The 23744-nt window shown below is 46.1% G+C and overlaps 1 protein-coding gene across 1 annotated transcript; it reads left to right on the top strand.

Moving 5' to 3' along the window:
• On the top strand, positions 1-23180 carry Atp6v0e1 (ATPase H+ transporting V0 subunit e1). Its single transcript, XM_090325417.1, has 4 exons — positions 1-168; positions 5330-5377; positions 15769-15885; positions 23114-23180. The coding sequence occupies exons 1-3, from the start codon at positions 65-67 to the stop codon at positions 15860-15862; spliced, it is 246 nt and encodes an 81-aa protein (XP_090181543.1). The 5' UTR covers positions 1-64; the 3' UTR covers positions 15863-15885; positions 23114-23180.
• The last annotated feature ends 564 nt before the right edge of the window (positions 23181-23744 follow it).

Genomic DNA, 23744 nt, shown 5'->3' with positions numbered 1-23744 from the left:
CGCTCTTGACACTTCCGGGTGGGACCCGAGGAAGACGGCGGGCCGGGTCCGGCGGGCAACCACCATGGCGTACCACGGCCTCGCGGTGCCTCTCATCGTGATGAGCGTGTTCTGGGGCTTCGTGGGCCTCTTGGTGCCTTGGTTTATCCCTAAGGGACCCAACCGGGGGTAAGTGTCTGAGGGGGAGGGGCAGCGGGGGGGAGGGCGTCCTGAGGGAGGGCCGGGGCGACCCCCCCCAGCCCCGAGGAGCCGCCCCCCTCCCCCCACCCCGATCCTCGTCCCTGTCGCCGCGTCCCCGGACCCGGAGGACACGAGGACCCCCGGTTCGAGGGCACGTTGTGTGGGTTGGTCTCCTCACGACCTCGGGTGGGGGGGGGGTGGGGGCTCCCCTCCCCCACCCCCCATCCCCCCATCCCCCCTCCCCCCGAAGGTGGGGTTTGGAAGGAAACCCTGCGTCATACCTGTCGCAGGGCGCCCCGCTCCCGGGGGTGGGCGACGGGGGGGGAGGGAGGGGAGGAGGGGGGAGGGGCGCCCTGTCACCAGGGCTGGACGGGGATTGGCCAGGAGAGATGGCTTTCCTTGCAGACCTCCTCTGTGTGTGTTTCCAAGGGCCTGGTCTGTTTGGGAAGTCAACTTTCCTTTTAATGACACTTTAAAACAGATCCTTGTGTGTAAAGGCATCTGGGGTTGACCCCCCCCCCACTCCTCCTCCTTCCTCTTTTTGTTTTTTTTTTTTTTTGGTCCTTTCTTCCCTCCCTCCCCCCCTCCAACTGATGATCACAACTGTCTCTGAAGCCAGTGTGGTTGCCATGGCTTTGAGAAGGGGAAAGTTTATGACTTCCATGTTGTGACATGGTCTGTTCTCTGAAATAATTGTTGTGGGTCATGGGGCTTGAACTCAGGGCCGTGGGCACTGTCTGTCCCTGAGCTCTTTTTCCTCAAGGCTAGCACTGGAGCCACAAAAGCCACTTCTGTGGCTTTTACTGGGTTACGTGATACTGAGGAATCGAACCCAAGGCTTCATGCATACTAGGCAAGCACCCTACCACTAAGTCACAGTCCCAACCCCCCCCTTTAAAAATTATCTATGCATTATAAGCAGCTGGGTTTTACCATAACAACACCATGTAGGTTCATATCTTAGGATACTGCAGTTTATATTAACCAAATCTAACTGGACTTGTTTCTCTTCTGAGAGTTTTGAAGACAACAGAGCTCTTCTTTGTTGTGCTTGTATCTTTCATTCTTTCCTGACATCACTGTCTGGTTTTCTGGCTACATCTTCAGAAAAAAACACAAAACAAAACAAAACACACACACAAACATTCATTAATGTCCTAGCCACATCAGTCTCTCATCTTTTAAAGACTTTGCCCTCCCATCTTGGGCTCTGATGCCCACAATCTGATTGCCAGGGTAATGAAACCCCTGTTTTTCCACTCTATTTTGAGCCCTGCTATGATGATTCTTGTTGGTATTTGACCCACTGCTGTCATGTTATCTGAGTGCCTTCATTGTGTTTCCTGTTCTTGGCAGGACTGGACAGGTCTTGAAACTATTCTCCTAGAAAGAAAGGGCGCAGGATTGTGTTTTGAAAAACACGTCTCCTTCATGGGCAATCTCTTCGACCTTGGGACAATGCAGTAAACTTTTCCACAGTCCCATTTCCTCAGTGTAAAATGTATTATGGTAATTCTGAATGAATACCAGTTCCCTTTCCCATCAGAAGAGACTGGAGGTCATTGTGTATGTGTTGGTCATAGGGCTTGAATTTAGGACCTTGGCACTATCCCTTAACTTTCTTTTGGTTCAAGACTCTATTACTTAAGTCTCAGTTCCACTTCCAGCATTTAGCTGATTCATTCAAATTCACAGTTTCACAGACTTTCCAGCCCAAAGCTGGATTTGAATCATGGTCCTCATAGCTCAGCCTCTTAAGATTATAGGCCTGGGGGCTGGGAAGGTGGCTTAGTGGTAGAATGCTTGCCTAGCATACACGAAGCCCTGGGTTCCACATTCCTTGGTACCATATAAGTAGAAAAAGCCAGAAGTGGCTCAGGTGATACAGTGCTAGCTTTGGGCAAAAGAAGCTCAGGGACGGTGCCCAGATCCTGAGTTCAAGCCCCAGGACTAGCCAAAAAAAACCCAAGATTATAGGCATGAGCCTATAATCCACAAACCACTTTTTTGAATACACAAGGGCTTGAATCATGTTGTTGATTAAAGTGTTATCACCATCATCATCAATGCTGAGGGTTGATTTCGATCTGGAATCTTCCACTGAGCCACATCTCTACCCAGACTATGATGAATTCTTACTACATAAAAGCATTTTTTTTTCCCCCTCTCTCTTTGGTTGTAGAGCTTGCCAGGCTGTCCCTGGGCTTTTTTTTTGCTTGAGTAGCCAGCCCTGTACCACTAAACCATAGCTCCACTTCCAGATTTGAGGTAGTTCACTGGAGATAAGAGCCTCACAGACTTGCTTGCCTCAGCTGGCTTTGAACTGCCTCAATATTGCAAGAATAGTGTCTAAAGTACACAGCTGGCAAATTCTGGCTGCCTTCTGAGTTCCTGGCCTCTCTACTTGCATTATTTACACATCATCTCAGCTGGTTTGTCTCCTTTTACCTTTTGCCCCCTGTAGCCCTAAGCCTGTGTCAGTTCAGCTGAAAGAGCTCTTCCTCAGATTCCTCCAGATAGCCTTCATGGTGTCAGCGTGAAAATCCTTTCACCGACTCTTTGTTCAGGCTCCATAACACCCTGACCTCCCACTCAACACTGTAATTCCCCAGGATTCCTTCTTCTGGACCCCAAATCTCTCTGAGCAGGGCCTTCTCTTGGGTTTACTGGCCCTCCCTGGTCTTCAGTCTGCCCTCAGATTGTATCTCCTGCAAGAACCCCTTGCAAACTTGCCTCCTTCTCCTCCAAGCTCCTGTCAATCAATTCTGCCTTGCTCTCTCCATCGAAGGCCATTCATCATGCTAATAATGGAAAATGATTATGGTGTGTCTTGTGGGTTGTGTCATCTTCTTTCCCCCTACCCCTTCCGGCTTGTAAGCGTGCCTACGCAGGGCAGGCTAGGAAATCCTTCTGTATTTTTAACTTGCTTTTCCACAGCCTGGGGTGTCCTGGAGAATTCCTTGGGAAAATACTCAATGGATCTATTGAGAATGTGATCTATTGAGGTAATGAATGTCCTCTATTGAGATTAGCCACCGAAAATGCACACACAAGAGCTGGGAAGATGGCTTAGTTGGTAGGATGCTTGCCTCACATGCATGAAGCCCTGAGTTCGAGTCCTCACCACCATATAACTCAGAAAAAGCCAGAAATGGTGCTGTGGTTCAAGTGGTACAGTGCTAACCTTGAGCAAAATAGGCTCAGAGACAGTGCCCAGGCCCTCAGTTCAAGCTCCAGGACTGGGAGGGGGGTAAGGAGAAGCACCCATAAGCCCGTGGACCAGTGATTTACGCTTATAATCATAGCCACTGAGGCAGCTGAAATCTGAGGATCAAAGCTTGAAACCAGCTGGGACAGGAAAGTCCATGAGACTTCCCAAGTTCTGGAAACTAGGCTTGGCTCCCTGTCTGGATCCCTCCCCTCTCCTCCCAACCCCCCCCCCCCCCCCACCATGGCCGTGACCAGGGGCAGGTAGTGGACAAGCTGCAGCTGGGGAAGAGAGATCAAAGGAAGTCATCTTGGAGAAAGATGAATTGTGCCTGCTTGTAGATAGAATGAAAGGGATGAGAAGTTTGAGCCAAGCCAGATTGGTGAACTTTGTTATTAATGATGGACAGGGAGAGGAAGCAAGCTACTTAGGAGAGATGTGGAAAAGGAGGAAGCCACAATGTCAGTGAGAATGAGCAGAGCACAGGCCTGAGGATGGATAGCAGAGTTGAGGTTGAGGAGTTAGAGGTTTCTCCTCCTCTCCTCCATTTCTTCTTGTCCCTTTTCTTTCCTTTTTTTTTTTTTTTTTTTTTGGCCACTTCTGGTTTTCTGGTGGTTCATTGGAGATAAGAGAGTCTCATGGACTTTTGTGCCTGGGCTGGCTTTGAACCTCGATCCTCAGATCTCAGCCTCCTGAGTAGCTAGGGTGGCAGGTGTGAGCCACCTGTGTCCAGGCTTCACTTTTCTTTTAGACAGTGGGGATTGAATCCAGGCTTTTGCTGGTTCTCAGCACATAGTTTACCTCGAAGCCACATGCTCAGGCTTGGGGAGGGAAAGATTGATTTTTCCATGTCCTGCAATTCAGTGTGATAAGTAGGATTTTATATAACCAGAGGCATGGCAACTTTGTGCTCCTCCCTAAGAGGAAGAGGTTTTATTCTTAATTATTATTATTTTGTCAGTCCTGGGCTTGAGCTCAGGGCCTGAGCACTGTCCTTGGACTTTCTCAAGACTGGAGCTCTACCACTTGAGCCTCAGCACCACTTCTGGCTTTTTTCTATGTATGTGGTACCAAGGAATCGAACCTGGGTCTTCGTGCATGCTAGGCAAACACTTTAACCGCTGGGCCAAACTCCCAGCCCTGTTCCTGATCTTCTTTTGCTCAAAGCTAGTACTTTACCACTTGAACCACAGTACCACTTCTGGTTGTTTCTGTGTATGCAGTTCTGAGGATTGAACCCAGGGCTTCATGCATGCTAGGCAAGCTCTGTACCTCTAAGCCACATTCCCAGCCTAGAGGAAGAGGTTTTGATGAAAAGCTTTCAGAAAGAGAAACAGAAGTAAGAGAGGAAATAATGTGCCTGCCCATTCCTCTGTCTTTCTCTCTCTGTCTCTGTGTATCTTTTTCCTTCTCTCTTACTCTTTGGTGCCCAAACTTCTCCTAAAGGCCTTGAACTCAGTGCCTGTCCATTATCTCTTAACTTTTTCCACTCAAAGCTGGCACTGTACCCCTTGAGCCAAAACTCCACTTCTACTCTTTTAGTAATTGGTATTTGTATGTGCGCGCGCGTGTGTGTGTGTGTGTGTGTGTGTGTGTGTGTGTGTGTGTTGTGTGTACATGCATGCACCGATCTTAGGATTTTTAAGCCTTTTCTCAAGGCTGGCATGCTACTACTTGTATCATATCTCCACTTCAGTTTTATTGGTGATTCATGGTAGGCTCATGAGCTTTCCTGCCCAGGCTGGCTTTGAACTGCAATCCTCAGATCCGAGCCTCTTGAATAGCTAGAATGACAGGTGTGAGCCAGGGGGCATGTAGCTGGTCTACTCGATTTTGAGCAGACTCGTGGCCATTTTCTTGATGCACAATGCTTGCAGGAGGTGATATGGAAGGGTACTTAACTATATCTTAATGACATTGGCTTTTCTATTTCTTTTTTAGAGTTATCATCACAATGTTGGTGACCTGTTCGGTTTGCTGCTATCTCTTGTAAGTATATTATATTTCTTGTAAGCAGACACTTCCTAAGTTCCTCAATAATTTTCCTTAACAATGTGTGTGATTTAAACATTTGTATCTTTGGTGCTTAGCCCTTACGGGAATACCCAGAAATAGTGTCCTCAAATTGAAAATATACTTTGCAGTGCTTCCATATGCATTACTGTGCAGGTATTCTGTTGTTTTTTTTGGTTTTGTTTTGTTTCCAGTCATGGGGCTTGAACTCAGGGCCTATTTAAAAAGAATTCCCCCTTGGTAATGATAGATGCAATTTAGATCTCCAGTTTTTCACATCTTTTATTTCCCCAAAGGATTGGGCTTCTGCATTAAAATAAATTTGAGGCCAGGAGTTTGGCCTAGTGGTAGAGTGCTTGCCTAGCATGCACGAAGACTCGGGTTCGATTCCTCGGTTACCACATGCATAGAAAAAAGCTGGAAGTGGTGCTGAGGCTCAAGGGGTAGAGCTCTAGCCTTGAGAAAGTCCAAGGACAGTGCTCAGGCCCTGAGCTAAAGCCCAGGACTGGCAAAAAAAATTGAAATTTAAAAGAAAATGTCACTGCTATGCACAAATATGTAGGGGGGGGATTGGTTTATTTGCTTCGTTTTGTTTTTGGAAAGTATTTCTTTTGAAGTGAGCCACACCCAGAAAAAGTTGGCTCTCCAGAACAAAGCCCTATTTTAAAGTGCCTCTGTGGGGCTTTTAAATTGTCTTCTACTTGTGGTAGATTTTTTTTTCTTCCTTGCCAGTTTCTTCTAGTTTAAGGTTTGATTTTAGGGAGGTGGGTGGATGGGTGGAACCTGTTTGAGCTCTGAGTAAGTCAGGTTTTCCACCAGTATCAACCAGTTTCTTGCTCATTCTTCAGCAGAGAAAATTTGTGTGTTGGTCAGCTGTTGGTTTTGTTTTTTTTTTTTCCAGTCCTGGGGCTTGAACTCAGGGCGTTGGGCACCATCTTTGAGCTTTCAGTGGTAGCACTGTACCACTTGAGCCATAGCACTACTTCTGGCTTTTTCTGTGTATATGATACTGAGGAATCCGACCCAGGGTCCTGCATGCTAGGCAAACACTCTACACCTAGGCCAAGGTTCTGGCCCTGCTTGGATTTTTGGACACAGAGCCTTGCTTTGTGGCTCAGTCTGGCATGGATGTGTCCCCAGCTGGCCTCAAAACTTGTAACCCTCCTTATCTTCCCAAGTACTGGAATTAGAGGCATGTACCATATGGCTAGATCTTTCATGTAGATGTTAAATGATATAACAGTTTATCCAGAATCCCAAAACTCAAATCTTCAGGGGAAATTAGAAACTTAGTGTTGTAGCATGAAAATATCATTGCTTCTTGGAAAATGTGCATATTTTTAGCAGGTGACTAATTCGGCATCTTACATTCTTTACCAACAGAGTGATACAGAAAGGAATTACTGACTCGAGTCAGGAGATCCAGTTTCCTCTATGCCAACTAATACTTGGCTTGTCTGGGTTTTTTTTTTGTTATTGTTGTTTTCTTTTTGATAGGTTGTGGGGCTTGAACTCAGGGCTGGGACACTGTCTAGACTCAAGTCTTGCTCTTTACCACTTGAGCCATAGCACCACTTCTGATTTTCTGGTGATTCATGGGAGATAAGAGTCTCCCCGCTTTTCCTGTCCAGCTGTCTTTGCATTGTGATCCTCAGATCTCAGCCTCCTGAGTAGCCAGGCTGACAGCTGTGATGAAAGTATTTTTTTTTTGCCAGTCCTGGGCTTGAACTCAGGGCCTGAGCACTGTCCTTGGACTTTGTCAAGGCTAGAGCTCTACCACTTGATCCTCAGCACCACTTCCGGCTTTTTTCTATGTATGTGATACCGAGGAATCGAACCCGGGTCTTCATGCATGCTAGGCAAGCACTCCACCACGAGGTCATGCTCCCAGCCCCTTACAGTTTTCTGGTGGTTAATTGGAGAGAAGAGTCTCACAGACTTTCCTGCTTGAGCTGGCTTTGAACCATGATTCTCAGCTCTCAGCCTTCTGAGAAGATAGGATTAAAGGTGTAAGTCACTAGCGCCTGGCTTGTTCAAGCTTATTGACTCTCTTCCTGGATCTAATTTATGATGAAACTTTATCATTTATAGGAAACCCAGTCTCTCTATAAAGTTCAGGGCTCTCTGGATTTTGGCATCGACCTGGGGATCTTAGAGCAGGCTGCTCTGGCTGGTTGAGCTTTATCTGCCCAGTCGGGGCAAGGCTGGGAGTGTTCCAGAAGGTTGAAAGGATGGAGGAAAGCAAACTTCTTTTCTCCTAAAGGGCAAGTCTGCCTGCCACCAGAGTGACCAAGAATTGTCCTAACTAAGGACAATGGAGAGTGGCAAAAAATGTCACCAACCTATAGCCAGGAATAAGTAGTCTTTAGGGCCTGTCCTGGGAGAGGGGCCAGCCATATCCAGAGGCCATGGAAAGTACCAGAAAAAGAGAAATTGCTGCATGCTGCCAGCTCGTTGAGCAAGAACTGCGGGGAAGTTGGTGGCAGGATTTGGGGAGATGCGGAAGCTGGAGTGTGTGGTGACATGGCAAAGCAGGCAGAATGGAGGGTTTTTTTTTCTTTTTTTTGATGGGGGGTAGTTTCTTGGTTTTGCAGGATCTCGGTTTTCCAAACCAGTCACTGGTTTGGAACTGTGATCCTCACATCTCAGACTCCTGAGTAGCTATGAATACAGGCAGAAGTCACTGGCATCCAGCTGTCTGAGGCCATTTTTAGTAAGATTTTATTGCCCTATTAAATAATTTTGGCATTACTACTCTAAAGTGCTGGAATATTTACACATGGATTTCTTCTTCCTACTTTCTGGACTGTCTCTTTTCTCTTGATAGTTGGATTCTTTTTTCTTTTCCTTTTCTTTTTTTGCCAGTCCTGGAGCTTGAACTCTGGGCCTGGGCACTGTCCTTGAGCTTTCTCAAGGATAGCTCTCTACCACTTGAGCCACAGCACCAAATCCGGCTTTTTCTATATATGTGGTACCAAGGAATTGAACCTAGGACTTTATGCATGCTAGGCAAACACTCCACCACTAGGTTGCGTTCCCAGCCCTGCGGATAATCTTATAATTAATGCTGTCTTGACTCTCACAGCTTTGTATTGAAATCAGATTTCTCCATCTTTGGGCTTCAAGGTTGTTGTTATTATTATTATTATTATTATTATTATTATTATTATCATCATCATCATTTTCTTTCCAGTCCTGAGGCTTGAAGTCAGGGCCTGGGCACTGTCCTTGGACATTTTTTGCTTAAGGCTGGCGCTCTGCCACTTGAGCCACAGCGCCACTACTGGCTTTTTCTGAGTATGTGATACCAAGGATTCGAACCCAGGGCTTCACACTTGCTATGCAAACACTCTACCACTAGGCCATGCTCCCGCCCTCCCGATCATTTTCCAAGCCAGCCACTATTAGGATGATATTCACAAAATCAAAGACAAAACAAACAAATTATATGAACCACACACCACCAGGGCGCCAGTGGTTCGGGTCCATAATCCCAGCTACTCGGTAGGCTAAACATGTGGATAATCAAAGGTACAAAGCCAGAGCAGGCAGAGAAGTCTGGGAGACTTCATCTCCAAAATACCTACAGACACTCAAGGTCTAGCGTTTAAAAGCCCGGTTCTGATTAAAAACAAGCCACAAAAACTCATCACCTAGCAACCATTTGGTTTCTCCTGCTTAGTGATGATCTTAATCAGGTAGAAGATTAGGAAAGGAGAGCCAGGAGTTTGGCCTAGTGGTTAAAGTGCTTGCCTAGCATGCATGAAGACCCAGGTTCGATTCCTCGGTACCATATACATAGAAAAAAGCCGGAAGTGGTGCTGAGGCTCAAGTGGTAGAGCTCTAGCCTTGAGAACGCCCAAGAACAGGGGTTCAGGCCCTGAGTTCAAGCCCCAGAGCTGGCCCCCACCCCCCAAAAAAGTACAGGAATTGAGGTATGTGGACCATTATACTATAATTACTTGCTGTAATGGAAAAGTTTGTCTTAGCTGGACTTTTGGATCTTTCCTTCACCCCACGCCCAGGTTCTGGGTCTTGAATTCAGGGCCTAGGTTGCCATCCCTGAACTTTTTGGCTCAAGACTAGTGCTCTACCATTTGGAACCACAGCTCCATTTCTATTTTTCTGGTGGCTCATTGGAGCTGAGTCTCATGGACTTTGCTGCCCAGGTTGGCTTTGAACTGCGATCCTCAGATCTCAGCCTCTAGACAAAAGGCAGAAGGGGAGATGTGGTTCAAATGGTAGCATGCTAGCCTTAAGTGGAACGAGCGAAGGGACAGTACCCAGGCCTTGAGTTCTTCAAGTCCCATTACTGGCACAGAGAAGGAAGGGAATGGGGAAATGGGGGAAAGGAAAAATGAGAGGAAGGAAGGAGGGAGAGAGAGAGAAAGGGAGACTGAGGAAGAGAGAAAATTCAGTTATTTATTGCCAACATGTATCAAAGGACATCTATGAAGCTGGCAGGCAGGAAATTCATAAACACTACACACACGTGTGTTTGGCAGACAGGAGAGCTTGCCTGATTACGCATGCCCACTCAGGGTCTCCTCCCTTCCTTTGAGCCTCTTAGATGGCTTGACATCATCTAATTGCAGGAGTGGTATTTGGAGATCACTGTCCCTGGGCTTTCAGTAGGAGCTGGGAACCCAAAAGGAGAAGGCCGTAGAGCCATAAGACCCAGAGCTGAAGGAGAAACTTCTTTGTTAACTAAACAGCCCATCCTGTGGTTTGACTATGTCTTTAGCTATCTCACAGATACAGACCAGGAAACAATAGTGCTGCTTGTTGACTTGTCAGCTGAATTAACTCTTAATTCCTAACACCTCCTTCTAAGGATTAATTAGCATCTCCACTTTTCAAAGGAGAAAACTGGCGTGTAAGTAATACCACTTCCCTGGAACCTTGCCAGTAATCATTGATTTAGCTAGAAATAAACTCAAACTCAATTCTAATTCTAAAGTTCTTTTTTTTTGTTTTGGTTGATTGATCATGAGGCTTGAACTATGGCCCTGAGCTCTTCAGCTGGCACTCTGCCACTTTGAGCCACAGTGCCATTTCTGGGTTTCTGGTGGTTCATTGGAGATCAGAGTTTCACAGACTTTTGTGCCTGGGCTGGCTTTGAACTGTGATCCTCAGATCTCAGCCTCCTGACTAGCTAGGATTCTAGGTGAGGGCCACCAGCACCAGGTTCTAATACCAAATTCTGTGTGCGTGCGTGCGTGTGTGTGTGTGCGCGCATCCACATGTCCACCAGTACTAGGGCTTGAACTCAGGGCCTGAGCACTACCCACTTGCCTTTTCACTCAAAGCTGGAACTCCACCACTTACGCCACAACTCCATTCTGGCTTTTTTTCTGGTTCACTGGACACAGAATCTTACAGATTTTCCTTCCTGGGCTGTCTTCAAACCTTGATCTTCAGATCTCAGCCTCCTGAGAAGCTAGGATGATAGATATGAGCTAGCAGTGCTTACCTATGGAGAGAAAGCCCTTGGTTTTATGCTTGGAGAATCCTTTTGGTTTGGTTTTGCTTTGTTTTTTTGGTGCTAGTCCTGGGGTTTGAACTCTGGGCCTGGGCACTGTCCCTGAGCTTCTTTTTTGCTCAAGGCTAGCACTCTACCACTGGATCCACAGCACCAATTCCAGCTTTTTCTGTATAGCTGGTACTGAGGAATCAAACCCAGGGCTTCAAGCATGCGAGACAAACACTCTACCACTAAGCCACTTTCCCAGCCCCTGCCTGGAGTATTTTAATAACCAAGAACTGAGCTTATGGTCCCGACCCCACCTCAATCAAAACACACTTCTGCCATTTTGCCAGTGAAAGCTCATTACCTCTTGGGTGTTGTTGCTTTACCCAACATGGCAGTGACCTCTGAGAGACTCCAGCCTTGCAATTTTTGGAACTGTGCCTGCATCGCAATGGCCTCTGTAGCTGGTTCTTACTGGCCCAACACGTGGCCCCGTTAGGACAAACACGAGGGTATGTGGAGTTCGTGTTCTGAGCAGATTCATTGGAATCTGATCCCTTCCTCCACCCACTTCCATCAATTCAGAGCGCCTGATTTTTTTTTTTCTTCTTCTTCTTCTTCTTCTTCTTCTTCTTCTTCTTCTTCTTCTTCTTCTTCTTCTTCTCCTCCTCCTCCTCCTCCTCCTCCTCCTCCTCCTCCTCCTCCTCCTTCTCCTTCTCCTTCTCCTCCTCCTCCTCCTCCTCCTCCTCCTCCTCCTCCTTCTTCTTCTTCTTCTTCTTCTTCTTCTTTTCCCTCCTCTCCTTTCAGTGCTCTGCCTGTTTTATCAGCTTTAAAGGGGAAATTTTAAGTTAGGAGGTAGTGAGAAGGATGAGTTACAGAACTCTCAGCTGGTCAGAAGGGAAAATTCCTCTGTGAAATTTCAAATGAACTGGCCTGGATTCTTTCCCAAAGAATTTTTCCTGAACTGTATGCTCTGTATTCCCCCCCCCACACACACCTTAATTGGAAATATGAAAAATAGTAATCAGCCAGCCACTGTGATGGCTCATGTCTGTAATCCTAGCAAATTCAGGAGGCTGAGATCTGGAGATCGCAGTTCAAAGCCAGCCTAGACAAAAATGTCCGTGAGACTTGGATCTCTAGTGAACCACTGAAATGAAGGGGGGCAGGGAGTTTATACTCAGGGTGTTTTATACAGTTTATACAGAAGGGTTGTTTGAGCGCAGGTGTCCCAGACCAATTTAGGTAAAAGGGAGATCCCATTTCAAGAGGGGGAAAGTAGAAAATGAAGTTCAGAAAGTTTCTTTATACTGATCTGAGAGCAAACTGAGTGGTCTTTTGTTTGTTCATTTGTGCAGCAGTCTTGTTTTTGTTGTTGTTATTGTTGTTGACTGTAGGACTTGAACTCAGGGCCAGGGTGCTGTCCCTGAGCTCTTCAGCTCAAGACTTAGGGCTCTACAACTCTGAGCTACAGCGCCCACTTCCAGGTTTATGGTGATTTCACTGGAGATAAGAGTCTCCTGGACTTTGATTGGGACTTTGGTGCCCAGGCTGGCTTTGAACCACGATCCTTGGATCGATGTTTGTATGTGTGTGTGCGCATGTGGAAGGGTGTTTATGTGCATATGCATGCCAATCCTGGGGCTTGAACTCACTGTCCCTTAGCCTTTTCCATAAGTTTGGTGCTCTACTACTTGACCACAGCTCCTCTTCCAGCTTTTTTTGGCGGGGGGGAGGAATCTTTAGTTCTCAGCCTCTTGAGTTACTAAGATGACAGGCATAAGACTCCCCCCTCCCCGTGTCTGATTCAAAAGTCCCCCTCTCTTTTTAAACAAAAAACTGGGGCTCGCACTTGAACTATGGGCCTACGCCCTGTCTCAGAGCTTCTTTTGCTCAAGTTGAGCACCCTGCTGCTTAATCTACAGCACCTCTCCAGCTATTTTGGGTAGTTTATTGGAGATAAGAGTCTCAGGGACTTTCTTGCTGAGGCTGGCTTCGAACCTCGATCCTCAGATCTCAGTCTTCTGAGTTAGCTAAGTGTGACAGGTGTGAGCCACCGACACCTGGCAAAAGGCTCCTCCCTCTTTTTTTTTTTTTTTTTTGCCAATCCTGGGACTTGAACTCAGGGCCTGGGCACTGTCCTTTGTCAAGGCTAGAGCTCTACCACTTAAGCCACAGCACCACTTCTGACTTTTTCTGTATTTGTGGTACCAAGGACTCGAACCCAGGGCTTCATTCATGCTAGGCAAGCACTCTACCACTAGGCCACACTCCCAGCCCCAAAGGCCCATTTTTGTAGTGGAAACTAATCTGACCTGGATTCTGGTCTAAGACCTACTATTACCTAATTAGTATTGCAACCCTAGGCAAATCGTTTGGACTCTGCCTCAGTTTCCCTAATAGTAGGGCAAGAATTCAAGGAACAGAGTACCTGGGAAGTCCAACAGCCAAGATATCAGAAATTCCCCGGATGTTGGGCTTTGCACAACCATATAACCTCGCTCTACTCTACCCCCTAGTGCTAGAAGGGATTTCTGGGGCTTTTGTTGTTGTTCAAGACTGGAACTTTCAGTTTTACTCACTGGCTGGCACTCTACCACCTGAGCCATGCCTCCGAGCCCTGGAAGGATGTTTTTATCCCACACACCACAGTCTCTGTGAGGAAGAGCTAGGGGACTGATGCTAAGGATTCTTCTTCTGCTGCTGCTGCTTCCTCCTCCTCCTCCTCCCCCTCCTCCTCCTCCTCCTCCCCCTCCTCCTCATCCTCCTCCCCCTCCCCCTCCCCCCCTCCTCCTCTTCTTGTCTGCGAGCAGTTTGTACTGCCTGCTGGGCTTGGGGAGACCTTGGGTGTAGGTGGAATTTTCCACAACTCTGCGCTTGCATCCTCAGTGGTGCGCTCCAGCCCCACAGCTTTTCAGTGTGGGTGCCCTGCCTGCATTTTTCTGTCTCTTATCATCTAATGCACCACGGGGCAGCTCTCATGTCATCGGAATTAACTTTGTTTACAAAGTGAATCAGGCCGAGGTATCTGTTTTGGCCTGATTTCCTCAGGGATCATGTTTCCTGTCACAAAAGCACTTTTTATGCCTGGCCTCCCTTCTGTGGGCACGAGCTTGGGTGCTTGGAGGTTTTTTGTGCATAATCAAGCTTTACGTCTTTAGATCTGAAGAATCCAAACTAGATAGCAGATGGAAGGAAAGCACTCAGTAATGGCCAGGAGTTTGGCTGGGGCACTCTTACAGGGGCATTTACACCAGTGCTGCAGGGCACTGGTGTAATCTTAGCATCTTCAGTGGCTGAGATCTGAGGACCCAGGTTTTAAGCCAGCTTGGGGCAGGAAAAATTCATGAGATTTTTCTCTGGTTAGCCACCAACAGCTAGAAATGGAATTGTGGTTTAAGTGGTAGACCACCAGCCTTGAGTGAATAAAGCTCAAAGATAATGTCCAGACCCTGAATTCAAGCCCCAGTACCCACAGCAAAACACCCCCCTCGCCCCCCACACCTTTAATCTTTACTCTTAACTATCTAGGAGTCTGAGATGTGAGAATCATGGTTCAAAGCCAATCCTGGCAGACAAATCTGAGAGACTCTTTTCTCTAGTTAATCAGCAAAAGCCAGAACTAGAGGTGAGGCTTAAAAGTAGTAGAGTGCCAACTTTGAACAATAACAACAAAAACTACAGGGAGAACACAAGGTTCTGAGTTCAAGCTCCAGTACTGGTATGCATGTGCATGCATGCACACGTGCACACACACGCACACACACACACACACACACACACACACACACACACACACGTGCGCGTGCAGAAAAGAAAAAAAAAAACCTGAATCATATTGTTACTTGTGGGTCTCACCATTTGGAGAATGGAAAAGAGAAATCTTATTTCCTTCACCCTGGGGTTTGTTGGCCCTGACACATGTGATTGGATGAAATCAGGAATCTTTTGGTCCTTGTTCAGGTAATCAAGTGACAGGGGACAACAGAGTCACTGGACTTTTTGGATGTTTCAAAACAAAGGCAGAATGTAAACGCATGGGCGTTAGATGGGGTTGCTACCAGAGACGCCTCTACTTGTACAATGCATTTTGAGGCTTTGTTCAGAAGAGATTTTCCTTCCTTCCTTCCTCCCTTCCTTTCTCCCCCTCTCTCTTTCTCATTCTTTCTTTTTTTTCTTTCTTGTCATAGGGCTTGAACACATGGCCTGGGAGCTGTCCCTGAGCTCTTTTTGCTCAAGGCTAAATGCTCTACTACTTTAAACCCCAACGACACTTCCCATTTTTAAGTGGGTTCTTTGCTGTCCAGCCTGGCTTTGAACCAGGGTCCTCAGATCTCAGCTGGGATTACAGGCATGAGCCATGGCACCCGGCTCAGATTTAAGTCTTTTTTTTTTTTTTTGGTCAGTCTTAGGACTTGAACTCAGGGCCTGGGACTCTTCCTGAGCTTTTTGTACTCTAGTCCTCGAGTGACACCATTACTTCAAGCCTTTTCTGTATATATGGGACTAAGGAATCGAACCCAGGGCTTCATGCATGCTAGGCAAGCACAGTTTCCTTAAGCCACATGCCTAGCCCTCAGCTTTTAAGTCTTTATTTATTTTTCATTTTTTAAAATTTTAATGTATAGAGGGGTTACAGTTATATTCGCCAGATAGAAGGTGCATTACTTCTCACACATGGATACCCCTTCTCATGTGTTTGTCCCCCTTTCCCTCCTCCTACCCCCTCCCCTCATTTTATTTTCCCCTCCTATCTCAAATAAACAAATATGTATATATATATATTATATATAATATACCAGGTTAACAACAATGCTTCTTTTGTCTTAAATAAAAGTTGCCAAACTCTCATCAGGTTTTAATTTTTTTTTTTTCTTTCTCTCATCAATGTTTCCAGTTGGCTGATTGCAATTCTGGCCCAGCTGAATCCACTGTTTGGACCGCAGTTGAAAAATGAAACCATTTGGTATCTGAAGCATCATTGGCCCTGAGGAAGAAGCGCCCAGCCAATGAGGTGACACTACCTTTCCCATCACTATTGTGGGCTGGCCTTGCCTTTGTCTCAGCATCTTTTAGCCACTGTATCAGAATGCCCGAGCAGACTGCAGATAGCAAGCAGAGGTGCATTTATGACAGAGGCAGGAGTTATCCAATAAGATTCTTTTACTGCTTTTCCAGCTGCGAGGGTAGAATTGGGCTTTGTGCTTGCTAGGAAAGTATTGTACCATTAGCCTCCTAAGTCTGAGAGTATTTATTTATTTTGTGTCAGTACTAGGGCTTGAACTCAGTATGAGTGATGCCCCTTAATTTTTTCTGTCAAGGCTGGAGCTCTGTCACTTGAGCTATACAGTTCACTTCTGGCTCTTTAGTGGTTAACAAGAGATAAGAGTCTCATAGACTTTCCTGCCTGGGTTGACTTCAAACCAAGACCCTCAGATCTCAGGCTTCTGAGTAGCTAGGGTTATAGATGTGAGACATGGTACTTCGGCTCATAGTTTTGTTTTGTTTTTGCCAGTTGTGAGGCTTAAACTTAGGCTCAGGGCACTGTCCCTGAGCTTCTTTTGTTCAAGGCTAGCACTCTAGCCACAGCACCACTTCTGGCTTTTTCTGTGTATGTGATACTGAGGAATTGAACCCAGGGCTTCATGCATGCTATGCAAGCACTCTACCACGAAACCACATTCCTAAGCCCTCAAGTGTTTTGCTTTGCTTTTTTGCCAGTCTTAGAGCTTGAACTCAGGGTCTGGGCTCTGTCTCTGAACCTCTCTGTGCTCAAGGCTAGCTCTCTACCACTTATAGCTATAGTGCTATGTTCAGCCTTTTAAATTCTATTACTATCTTTTAGCAAAAAAATATATGATATATATAAATATATCTACTCAGCTTTACAAGTTGTTGCCACTGTAAAATCTGACTGACATGTTTAAAAATGAACATTTTGTAATATCTTGAGTAGAGGAGCCTTTGCAAAAATGATCTTAAAAGTTCCAACTTTTGCCAGGCACCTGTGACTCACGCCTGTTATCCTACCTACCCAGGAGGCAGAGATCTGTGGATCACGGTTCAAAGCCAGCCCAGACAGAAAAGTCCTTGAGACGCTTATCTCCAATTAAGCCCCAAAAAAGCCACAAGTGGAGCTGTGGTTTGAATGATAGAGTGCTAACTTTGAGCAAAAGAATTTCAGGCCCTGAGTTCAAGCCCCAGGATTAGCAGTGGTTTCTGAGAACTGGAGTGATTGATTATTGGTAATTTAAAAAGTTTGCTTACTGGCTGAGGGCATTTGATTTTCTCCTTTGTCTTTGTGTATTACAAATGGAAGTTAGTGCCAAATATCTCCTAGAATCTGGATTTCTTCCTTGGTGCGCCGTGCCTCACTCTGCTATAATTAGTGATATTAAGATGAGCACGGGTTCTGATTTCTGTAGATGTAAAGCCCTGTAAACCTTTCACCCACTAGTGGTCATCATGTGAATGAATCATTTCGGTAGGAGCCAGAAAATGGTGATTTTCTAATTGTAGAGTTATTTCCAAATTTGATTTGCTGAAATGTTTCTCCAAACACAAGCGTTCCCTCCCCAAGTGTACTGTAGTTGCTTAGTAACCTTAAAACACAGAATACAGATGTGATGTTTTGTGTGTGGATCCAGATGTGGGCGCCTAAGTTACTTCTGTGTTCCCAGTAAGCTACTGTTTGCTTTCTGGTTTTGGTCTGCCTTGTGCTTACTGTACATGCCAGGCAAAGCTCACTTCTCCCCCCTTAATATATTTTATTCAAGGTAGGGTCTCATTTTCTTTTTTTTTTTTAATCTTTTATGCCGTTTTATTTTTTATTGTTGGAGTAATGTATAGAGGGGTTGGAGTTACATTTGCCTGGTAGTAAGTGCATTCCTTCTCACACATTGATACCCCTTCTCGTGTTTTTTAGGGTCTCATTTTCTTTTTTTTTTTTTTTTTTTTTTTTTTGCCAGTCCTGGGCTTGAGCTCAGGGCCTGAGCCCTGTCCTTGGACTTTCTCAAGGTTAGAGCTCTACCACTTGAGCCTCAGCACCACTTCCGGCTTTTTTCTATGTATGTGGTACTGAGGAATCGAACCCGGGTCTTCATGCATGCTAGGCAAGCACTTTAACCACTAGGCCAAACTCTCGGCCCCTAGGGTCTCATTTTCTATAGATAATATGAAGATGGCCTCAACACTCATGGTCAGGCCTGTAACCTTAGCTACTCAGAAACTGAAATCTGAAGATCATAGTTCAAAAGCCAGAAGGGACAGGAAAATCTATGAGACTCTTCCTTGCAGCAAAAAGCTCAACCTGGAGCTATGGCTCAAGTGGTAGAACAAAAAAGCCAAGTGAGAGATTGAGGCCCTGAGCCCAGTAACTTCATACCCCAGTAAGAACACAGAAAAACAATCTAAAAGACCGGGTGCTGGTGACTCATGCCTGTAATCCTAGCTACTCAGGAGGCTGAGATTTGAGTGAGGCTTGTGGTTGAAAGTCAGTCTGGGCAGAAAAATCCCCGTGAGACTCTTGTCTCCAATTAGCCACTTAAAAACTAGAAGTGGCACTGTGGTTCAAGTGGTAGAGTGATAGCTAGTCTTGGTCACAAAGAGCCTTAGGGACATGCCTAGGGTCTGACTAAGAAAAGAAAAGGATAAAAGAGGGAAGGAAGAGGGAGGGGGGAGAGAGGGAGAGAGAGAGAGAGAGGTAAACACATGCAATCACACACACAGAGGCATTGTATGCAGGTAGACACACATACACAGAATGAGAATGTCAACAAATCTGATCTCTACCTAACATTAGAGCAGACAGACCTCTGAAGATAGGGCCTCACTTCTCTTTTCGTCCTTCCCTTCTTTCCTTCCTTCCACCAGTCCTGGGGCTTGAACTCAGGACTTAGGCACTATCTTTGAGCTTTTGTACTTAAAGCTAGCTCTCTTATCACTTTGAGCCATAGCTCTACTTGTGGTTTTTAAATGTTTAACTTCAGATAAGAACCTCATGGACTTTTCCCTGCTTGGGCTGGCTTTGAACCTCAAGCCTCAGATCTCAGTCTCCTGAGTAGCTAGGATTTCAGGCGTGAACCACTAGCACCCAGCTACATAGTTGTTGGGGTTTTTTTTGTTTGTTTTTTGCCAGTCCTGGGGCTTGAACTCAGGGCCTGAGTGCTGTCCTTGGGCTTTCTCAAGGCTAGAGCTCTACCACTTGAGCCACAGCACCACTTCCGGCTTTTTCTATGTATATGTGGTACTGAGGAATCGAACCCAGGTCTTTGTGCATGCCAGGCAAGCACTCTAGCACTAGGCCAAACTCCTGGCTCCAGCTACATAGTTTTAAGTAGATAAAAATCCAGACATGACACTGAGCAGTAGAACTTCCCGGTGTGTGTGTGTATGTGTGTGTGTGTGTGTGTGTGTGTGTGTGTGTGTGTGTGTGTGTGTGTGTGTGTGTGTGTGTGATTGCAATTGTGTTTCAGTGAATAACCGAGGTTATTAGGGAGAGGCTGAGTTTACACACTTGGTGTGTATTTGCTGGAAATTCTGACAAGACTAGAATTCCTAAGAGTAATTGTCACAATCTCTGCCCCCTGCCAGCTTCTCTGTATTGTCTCCTGGACTCTGAAGTGACTTGAGACTTACGTGGAGCTGTTACATCCAGGCTGTGTTTTTTGTTGAGCTAGACTTTCCAATAGCCTTGGGGGGCGGGGGCAGAGGTGTGTGCTAATTTTTCTTATGGAAGATTTGGCTTCTGAACCAATATGGAAAGTTCCACAGCTTCCCATAATCCCAAAGGGCAGAAAGCCTACTTCATTGAAGGCCCAGACATCTGTCGTCTTAGCACCTCAGAAAGCTAAGATCTCGAGGATCAAGGTTCAAAGCTAGCCCAGGCTGCAAAGTTACTCCCAAAAAGCCATAAGTGGCGCTGTGGTTCAAGTGCTACAGTACTAGGCTTGAGCAGAAGCAGCATAGGACAAGCAACAACGGTCATGGGGCTTGAACTCAGGGCCTAGGCCTGTCCCTGAGCTCTTTTACTCTACTACTTTAAGCCCGTGTTCACATCTGGTTTGTGCACACCACTTCCGATTTTTGAGTGGTTCATTGGAGATAAGAATTTCACGGGACAGGAACTTTTCTGTCCTGGCTGGCTTTGAACCACAGTCCTCAGATCTCAGCCTCCTGAGTAGCTAGGATGATAGATATGAGCCATGGCCTTCCAGCTTTCTAGAAGTTTTTGATTGTGAGGTATAAAAGACTTGGGCTCTGATCTCCCAAGACACTGAAATGTAACCAGACCTGGGGAAAATGTTAAACTCAATCTTTACCCTAGGCCTGCATTCTCAGATTGAGGCAGACGTCATCCATAGCCTTGCTTCATTTCTCCCGCTGTACCCCATTTCTGACTCAGAACCACAATAGTGGTTCCTCTCCTGGCCTTTTTCTTCTTTTTCTTTGGGCCAGTCCTGTGGCTTGAATTCAACCTGAGTGATCACCCTGAGTCTTTTGTGCTTAAGATGGGAGCTGTACCATTTGAGCTATATGACACCAACTTTTTGCTTGATTAATGTGATATAAGAGTTTCACTGACTTTCTTTCTTTTTCTTTTTGCTACTCCTGGGGCTTGAACTCAGGGCCTAGGCATTGCCCTTGAGCTTTCTCAAGGCAAGCTCTGTACCACTTGAGCCACAGCATCACAGCGGCTTTTTCTGTGTATGTGGTACCAAGGAATTGAACCTGGGGCTTTGTGCATGCTAGGCAAACACTTTAACCACTAGGCCATGCTCCCTACCCCTGGCTGCAAATCTTGGTCCTCAGATCTCAGCATCTTGGATAGCTTGGATTACAGGCGTGAGTCACCAATACACAGCCCAAATTCCTGACCCTGTTAGCTGTCCTTAACCTTTCCTGTCTTTTCCCTGCCCTTCCGAATTCACTGCTGTGACCCCTGGCTTGCTCTTGTGTCTCCTCCCAAATCCCCTTCCTTCCCCTTGGCCATTTTCTTTCCACACAAAATTGCTGCTTTCATTCTTAGTGATAAAACCCAGGCAGTATGGCAGCACCTTGACCTACCTTGACCTTGAGCTCTGATTCCCCCTCCAGCCACACACCTGAAGAGCAGACCTCTTGCCTGGCCCCGCAGGATTCCAGGCTTTGCCTCCCAGACCCCCTCCCCTTGGCTTTTCTGGCTACAAGTATAGGTAACACAATGTCTTTTCTACTAGCTGAAAGCTGTACCACCATTCTCACAAAACTGACAAACACGTCAAATAGGTTTTAATTCATAATGGATAGTGCCCAGGTCCTGGGTTCAAGCCCCAGGACTGGCACATACTTGTACTTGCACAGGCATGCATTTGTGTGTGTATGTGCACACACAGAGACACATGCAGTCCATTAGCTATTTATTTTGATCACGGCTGGCCAGTCCTGGGGATTGAACTCAGGGCCTGGGCACTGTCTCTGAGCTTCTTTTACTGGAGGCTAGGCACTTTCCCTCTTGAACCACAGTACTACTTCCAGCTTTTTCTGGGTATGCGGTACTGAGGAATTGAACTCAGGGCTTTATGTATGCTAGGTAAGCACTCTACCACTGAGCCATCTCCCCCTTTTCTACTTAGGCAAATTATATCATCACCAGCTTGATCTCTTACCAGTCAGCTTAAGTCTTGAGTGTGACAGTCTCCTCCAAAGAAGCCATTTAATTTTGATTTCTGATTGCCTTGGTAATTTCCAAGGTAGCCGCACACTTGCCTTTATTGATGTAGATCTCCCAAGAGATTTGTTTATGGCCGTGTAGGGAGGAATCGAACCCATGGCCTCACACGCTCTGCCACTCAGCCACATCTCCAGCCCAACATAACCTTTTCATGAAGGACTTTATGCAACCAGTGTGAACAATGCAGTCAGAATCTAGTTTACATATTTTTTTAAGCTTCTAGAGAAGAAATCTTGTCATTTGTGGTCAGAAGTTGGAGGTGGTGGGGGGAGGGGGGAATCTGGAATCCTGGGGCCCAGGCAGGCAGCCGGCTCTTCAGAAGTGTGATGCCCGAGGGAGGGAAGAACTTGGGGTTCCGGCCAGGGCACATGTGCTGGAATCTGGAGCAGATGCGCATGCGCTTAACTCCAGGCATGCATTCCAGCTCCAGAGTCACCTTGGCCTGGACACTGTGGTACCCCTGCTGTGTCCAGGAGAGCCTGGCCATGATGGCCCCGAAGCTCAGGGCCTGCACACTGTCCCCAAGCTGCTTTTGCTCAGGCTCAATAGCCCTCTACCACTTGAGCCACAGCGCCACTTCCGGCTTTTTTCTATGTGTGTGGTACTGAGGAATCGAACCCAGGGCTTCACACGCGCCAAGCAAGCACTCTACCACTAGGCCACGCTCCCAGCCCGCATGGCATTATTTGGATGTTTAAAGCTCTCGCCTAAGCTTTTACAAGCTGGTGAGCCAAGTGGGTAGATTTTTCTTTCACAGAGGCAAAAGCAGCCATTCCTAGGCAGGATAAACCCAGGATTGAACTCACGCATCTTGATCAACACAACACACGATTGGATGTCCAAACATAAGCTATAGGGACTGGGAGTTTGGCCTAGTGGTAGAGTGCTTGCCTAGCATGCATGAAGACCCGGGTTTGAGTCCTCAGTACCACATACATAGAAAAAAGTCAGAAGTGGTGCTGTGGCTCAAATGGTAGGACCAGAGGGCCTTGAGAAAGTCCAAGAACAACGCTCAGACTCATGAGTTCAAGCCCTAGGACTGGCAAAAAAAAAAAAATATATATATATATATATATATATATATATATATATATTAAATAAGGGATTCTTTTGTACATTGAAATTTAAACTGTTTGTTTGAAAACAAAGGTTTATTGAAAACTTCTTTCCTGCTCTAAAGTACTGCCTTGGCCTTTTTTCCTGCAAAGGCCAAGACTGTCCATCAATTTACCCAAACAAGGGTGTCACGGACATAACCTGCCCCAGCTGGCTTCAAACTTGGGTCCTCAGCTCTCAACCTCCTAATTAGTATGCTGGTGCTCAGCTAGAATATTTTGTTTTTGAAATAAGGTCTCAGGCTGGTCTTCAACCATATAATCCTTCTGCCCTGCCTTCCCCAAGAAGCTCGGATTACATACATGCATGTACCACCACATCTGGTTTCTCATTCATTTTCTCCATGCTAATAACTTTGTGTATTCCTGAAGATGGTTTCAGGACCAGTTAACCAGAACAGTTTTATTTCTTGCAGGTCACAGAGGGAATTTCTTCTAGATTGGAAAAAAGAGAAAGCAAACCAAAAACTTAAAAATCACCTCCAAATCCAACATGCCGTCCATCTTTTGACTTGCCTTTTCTGGGCATCCGCACTGCCTTAAAAGCTCACATCCCACTTGAAGATCTTGTTCTACAGTATTTTTCCTTCACTGTTTTCTGCCGAATGATGTGCCTTTTCACCTGAATCTATGAAGTGTGGACGCTCGCTCTCATCTGGGAGAAGAGATGCTGTCCGGGGAAGTCTGGATCTCTCGGGATGGGAAGACAAAGACGACTGCCCAGCTAGCAAGTGCTTCCTGCAAGACAAGCGAGACTCCCCCAGGGCAACTCAGCACAGAGCATGTGCAGAGCAGAGCGCACTGGTGGCCCAACAGATTTTTTTTCTACACCAAGCTCTACTTTTTTTTTTTTTTTCAGGATGAATTTCCTCTGACGTCTTTTGGAATAAATCACTTTTCTGCTTTCTATGGAAAAAAAAAAAAAGTCTGGCTCCAGTATTTGTAAAGCTTATTTTCTAAGTACTTCTATCTCTTGCTCTTGCTCTTTTTTTATTATTATTATTATTATTATTATTACTTTTTTAAAACACAAATTGGTGTTATCTC

This window comes from Megascapheus bottae, chromosome 38 (genome assembly GCF_031878675.1).
Source record: "Megascapheus bottae isolate mThoBot1 chromosome 38, mThoBot2.hap1, whole genome shotgun sequence".
NCBI classification, from domain to species: domain Eukaryota; kingdom Metazoa; phylum Chordata; class Mammalia; order Rodentia; family Geomyidae; genus Megascapheus; species Megascapheus bottae.
The sequence above is the reverse complement of the archived record's forward strand: the minus strand, read 5'-3'. Positions and strand labels throughout refer to the sequence as shown.

What these genes read in the sequence shown, in the direction of transcription:
- Atp6v0e1 (XM_090325417.1), top strand. Translation starts at nt 65, where the DNA reads ATGGCGTACCACGGCCTCGCGGTGCCTCTCATCGTGATGAGCGTGTTC. An exon ending in CCTAAGGGACCCAACCGGGG is followed by an intron (nt 169 to 5,329) that starts GTAAGTGTCTGA and finishes TTTCTTTTTTAG; the next exon opens with AGTTATCATCACAATGTTGG. An exon ending in TCGGTTTGCTGCTATCTCTT is followed by an intron (nt 5,378 to 15,768) that starts GTAAGTATATTA and finishes CAATGTTTCCAG; the next exon opens with TTGGCTGATTGCAATTCTGG.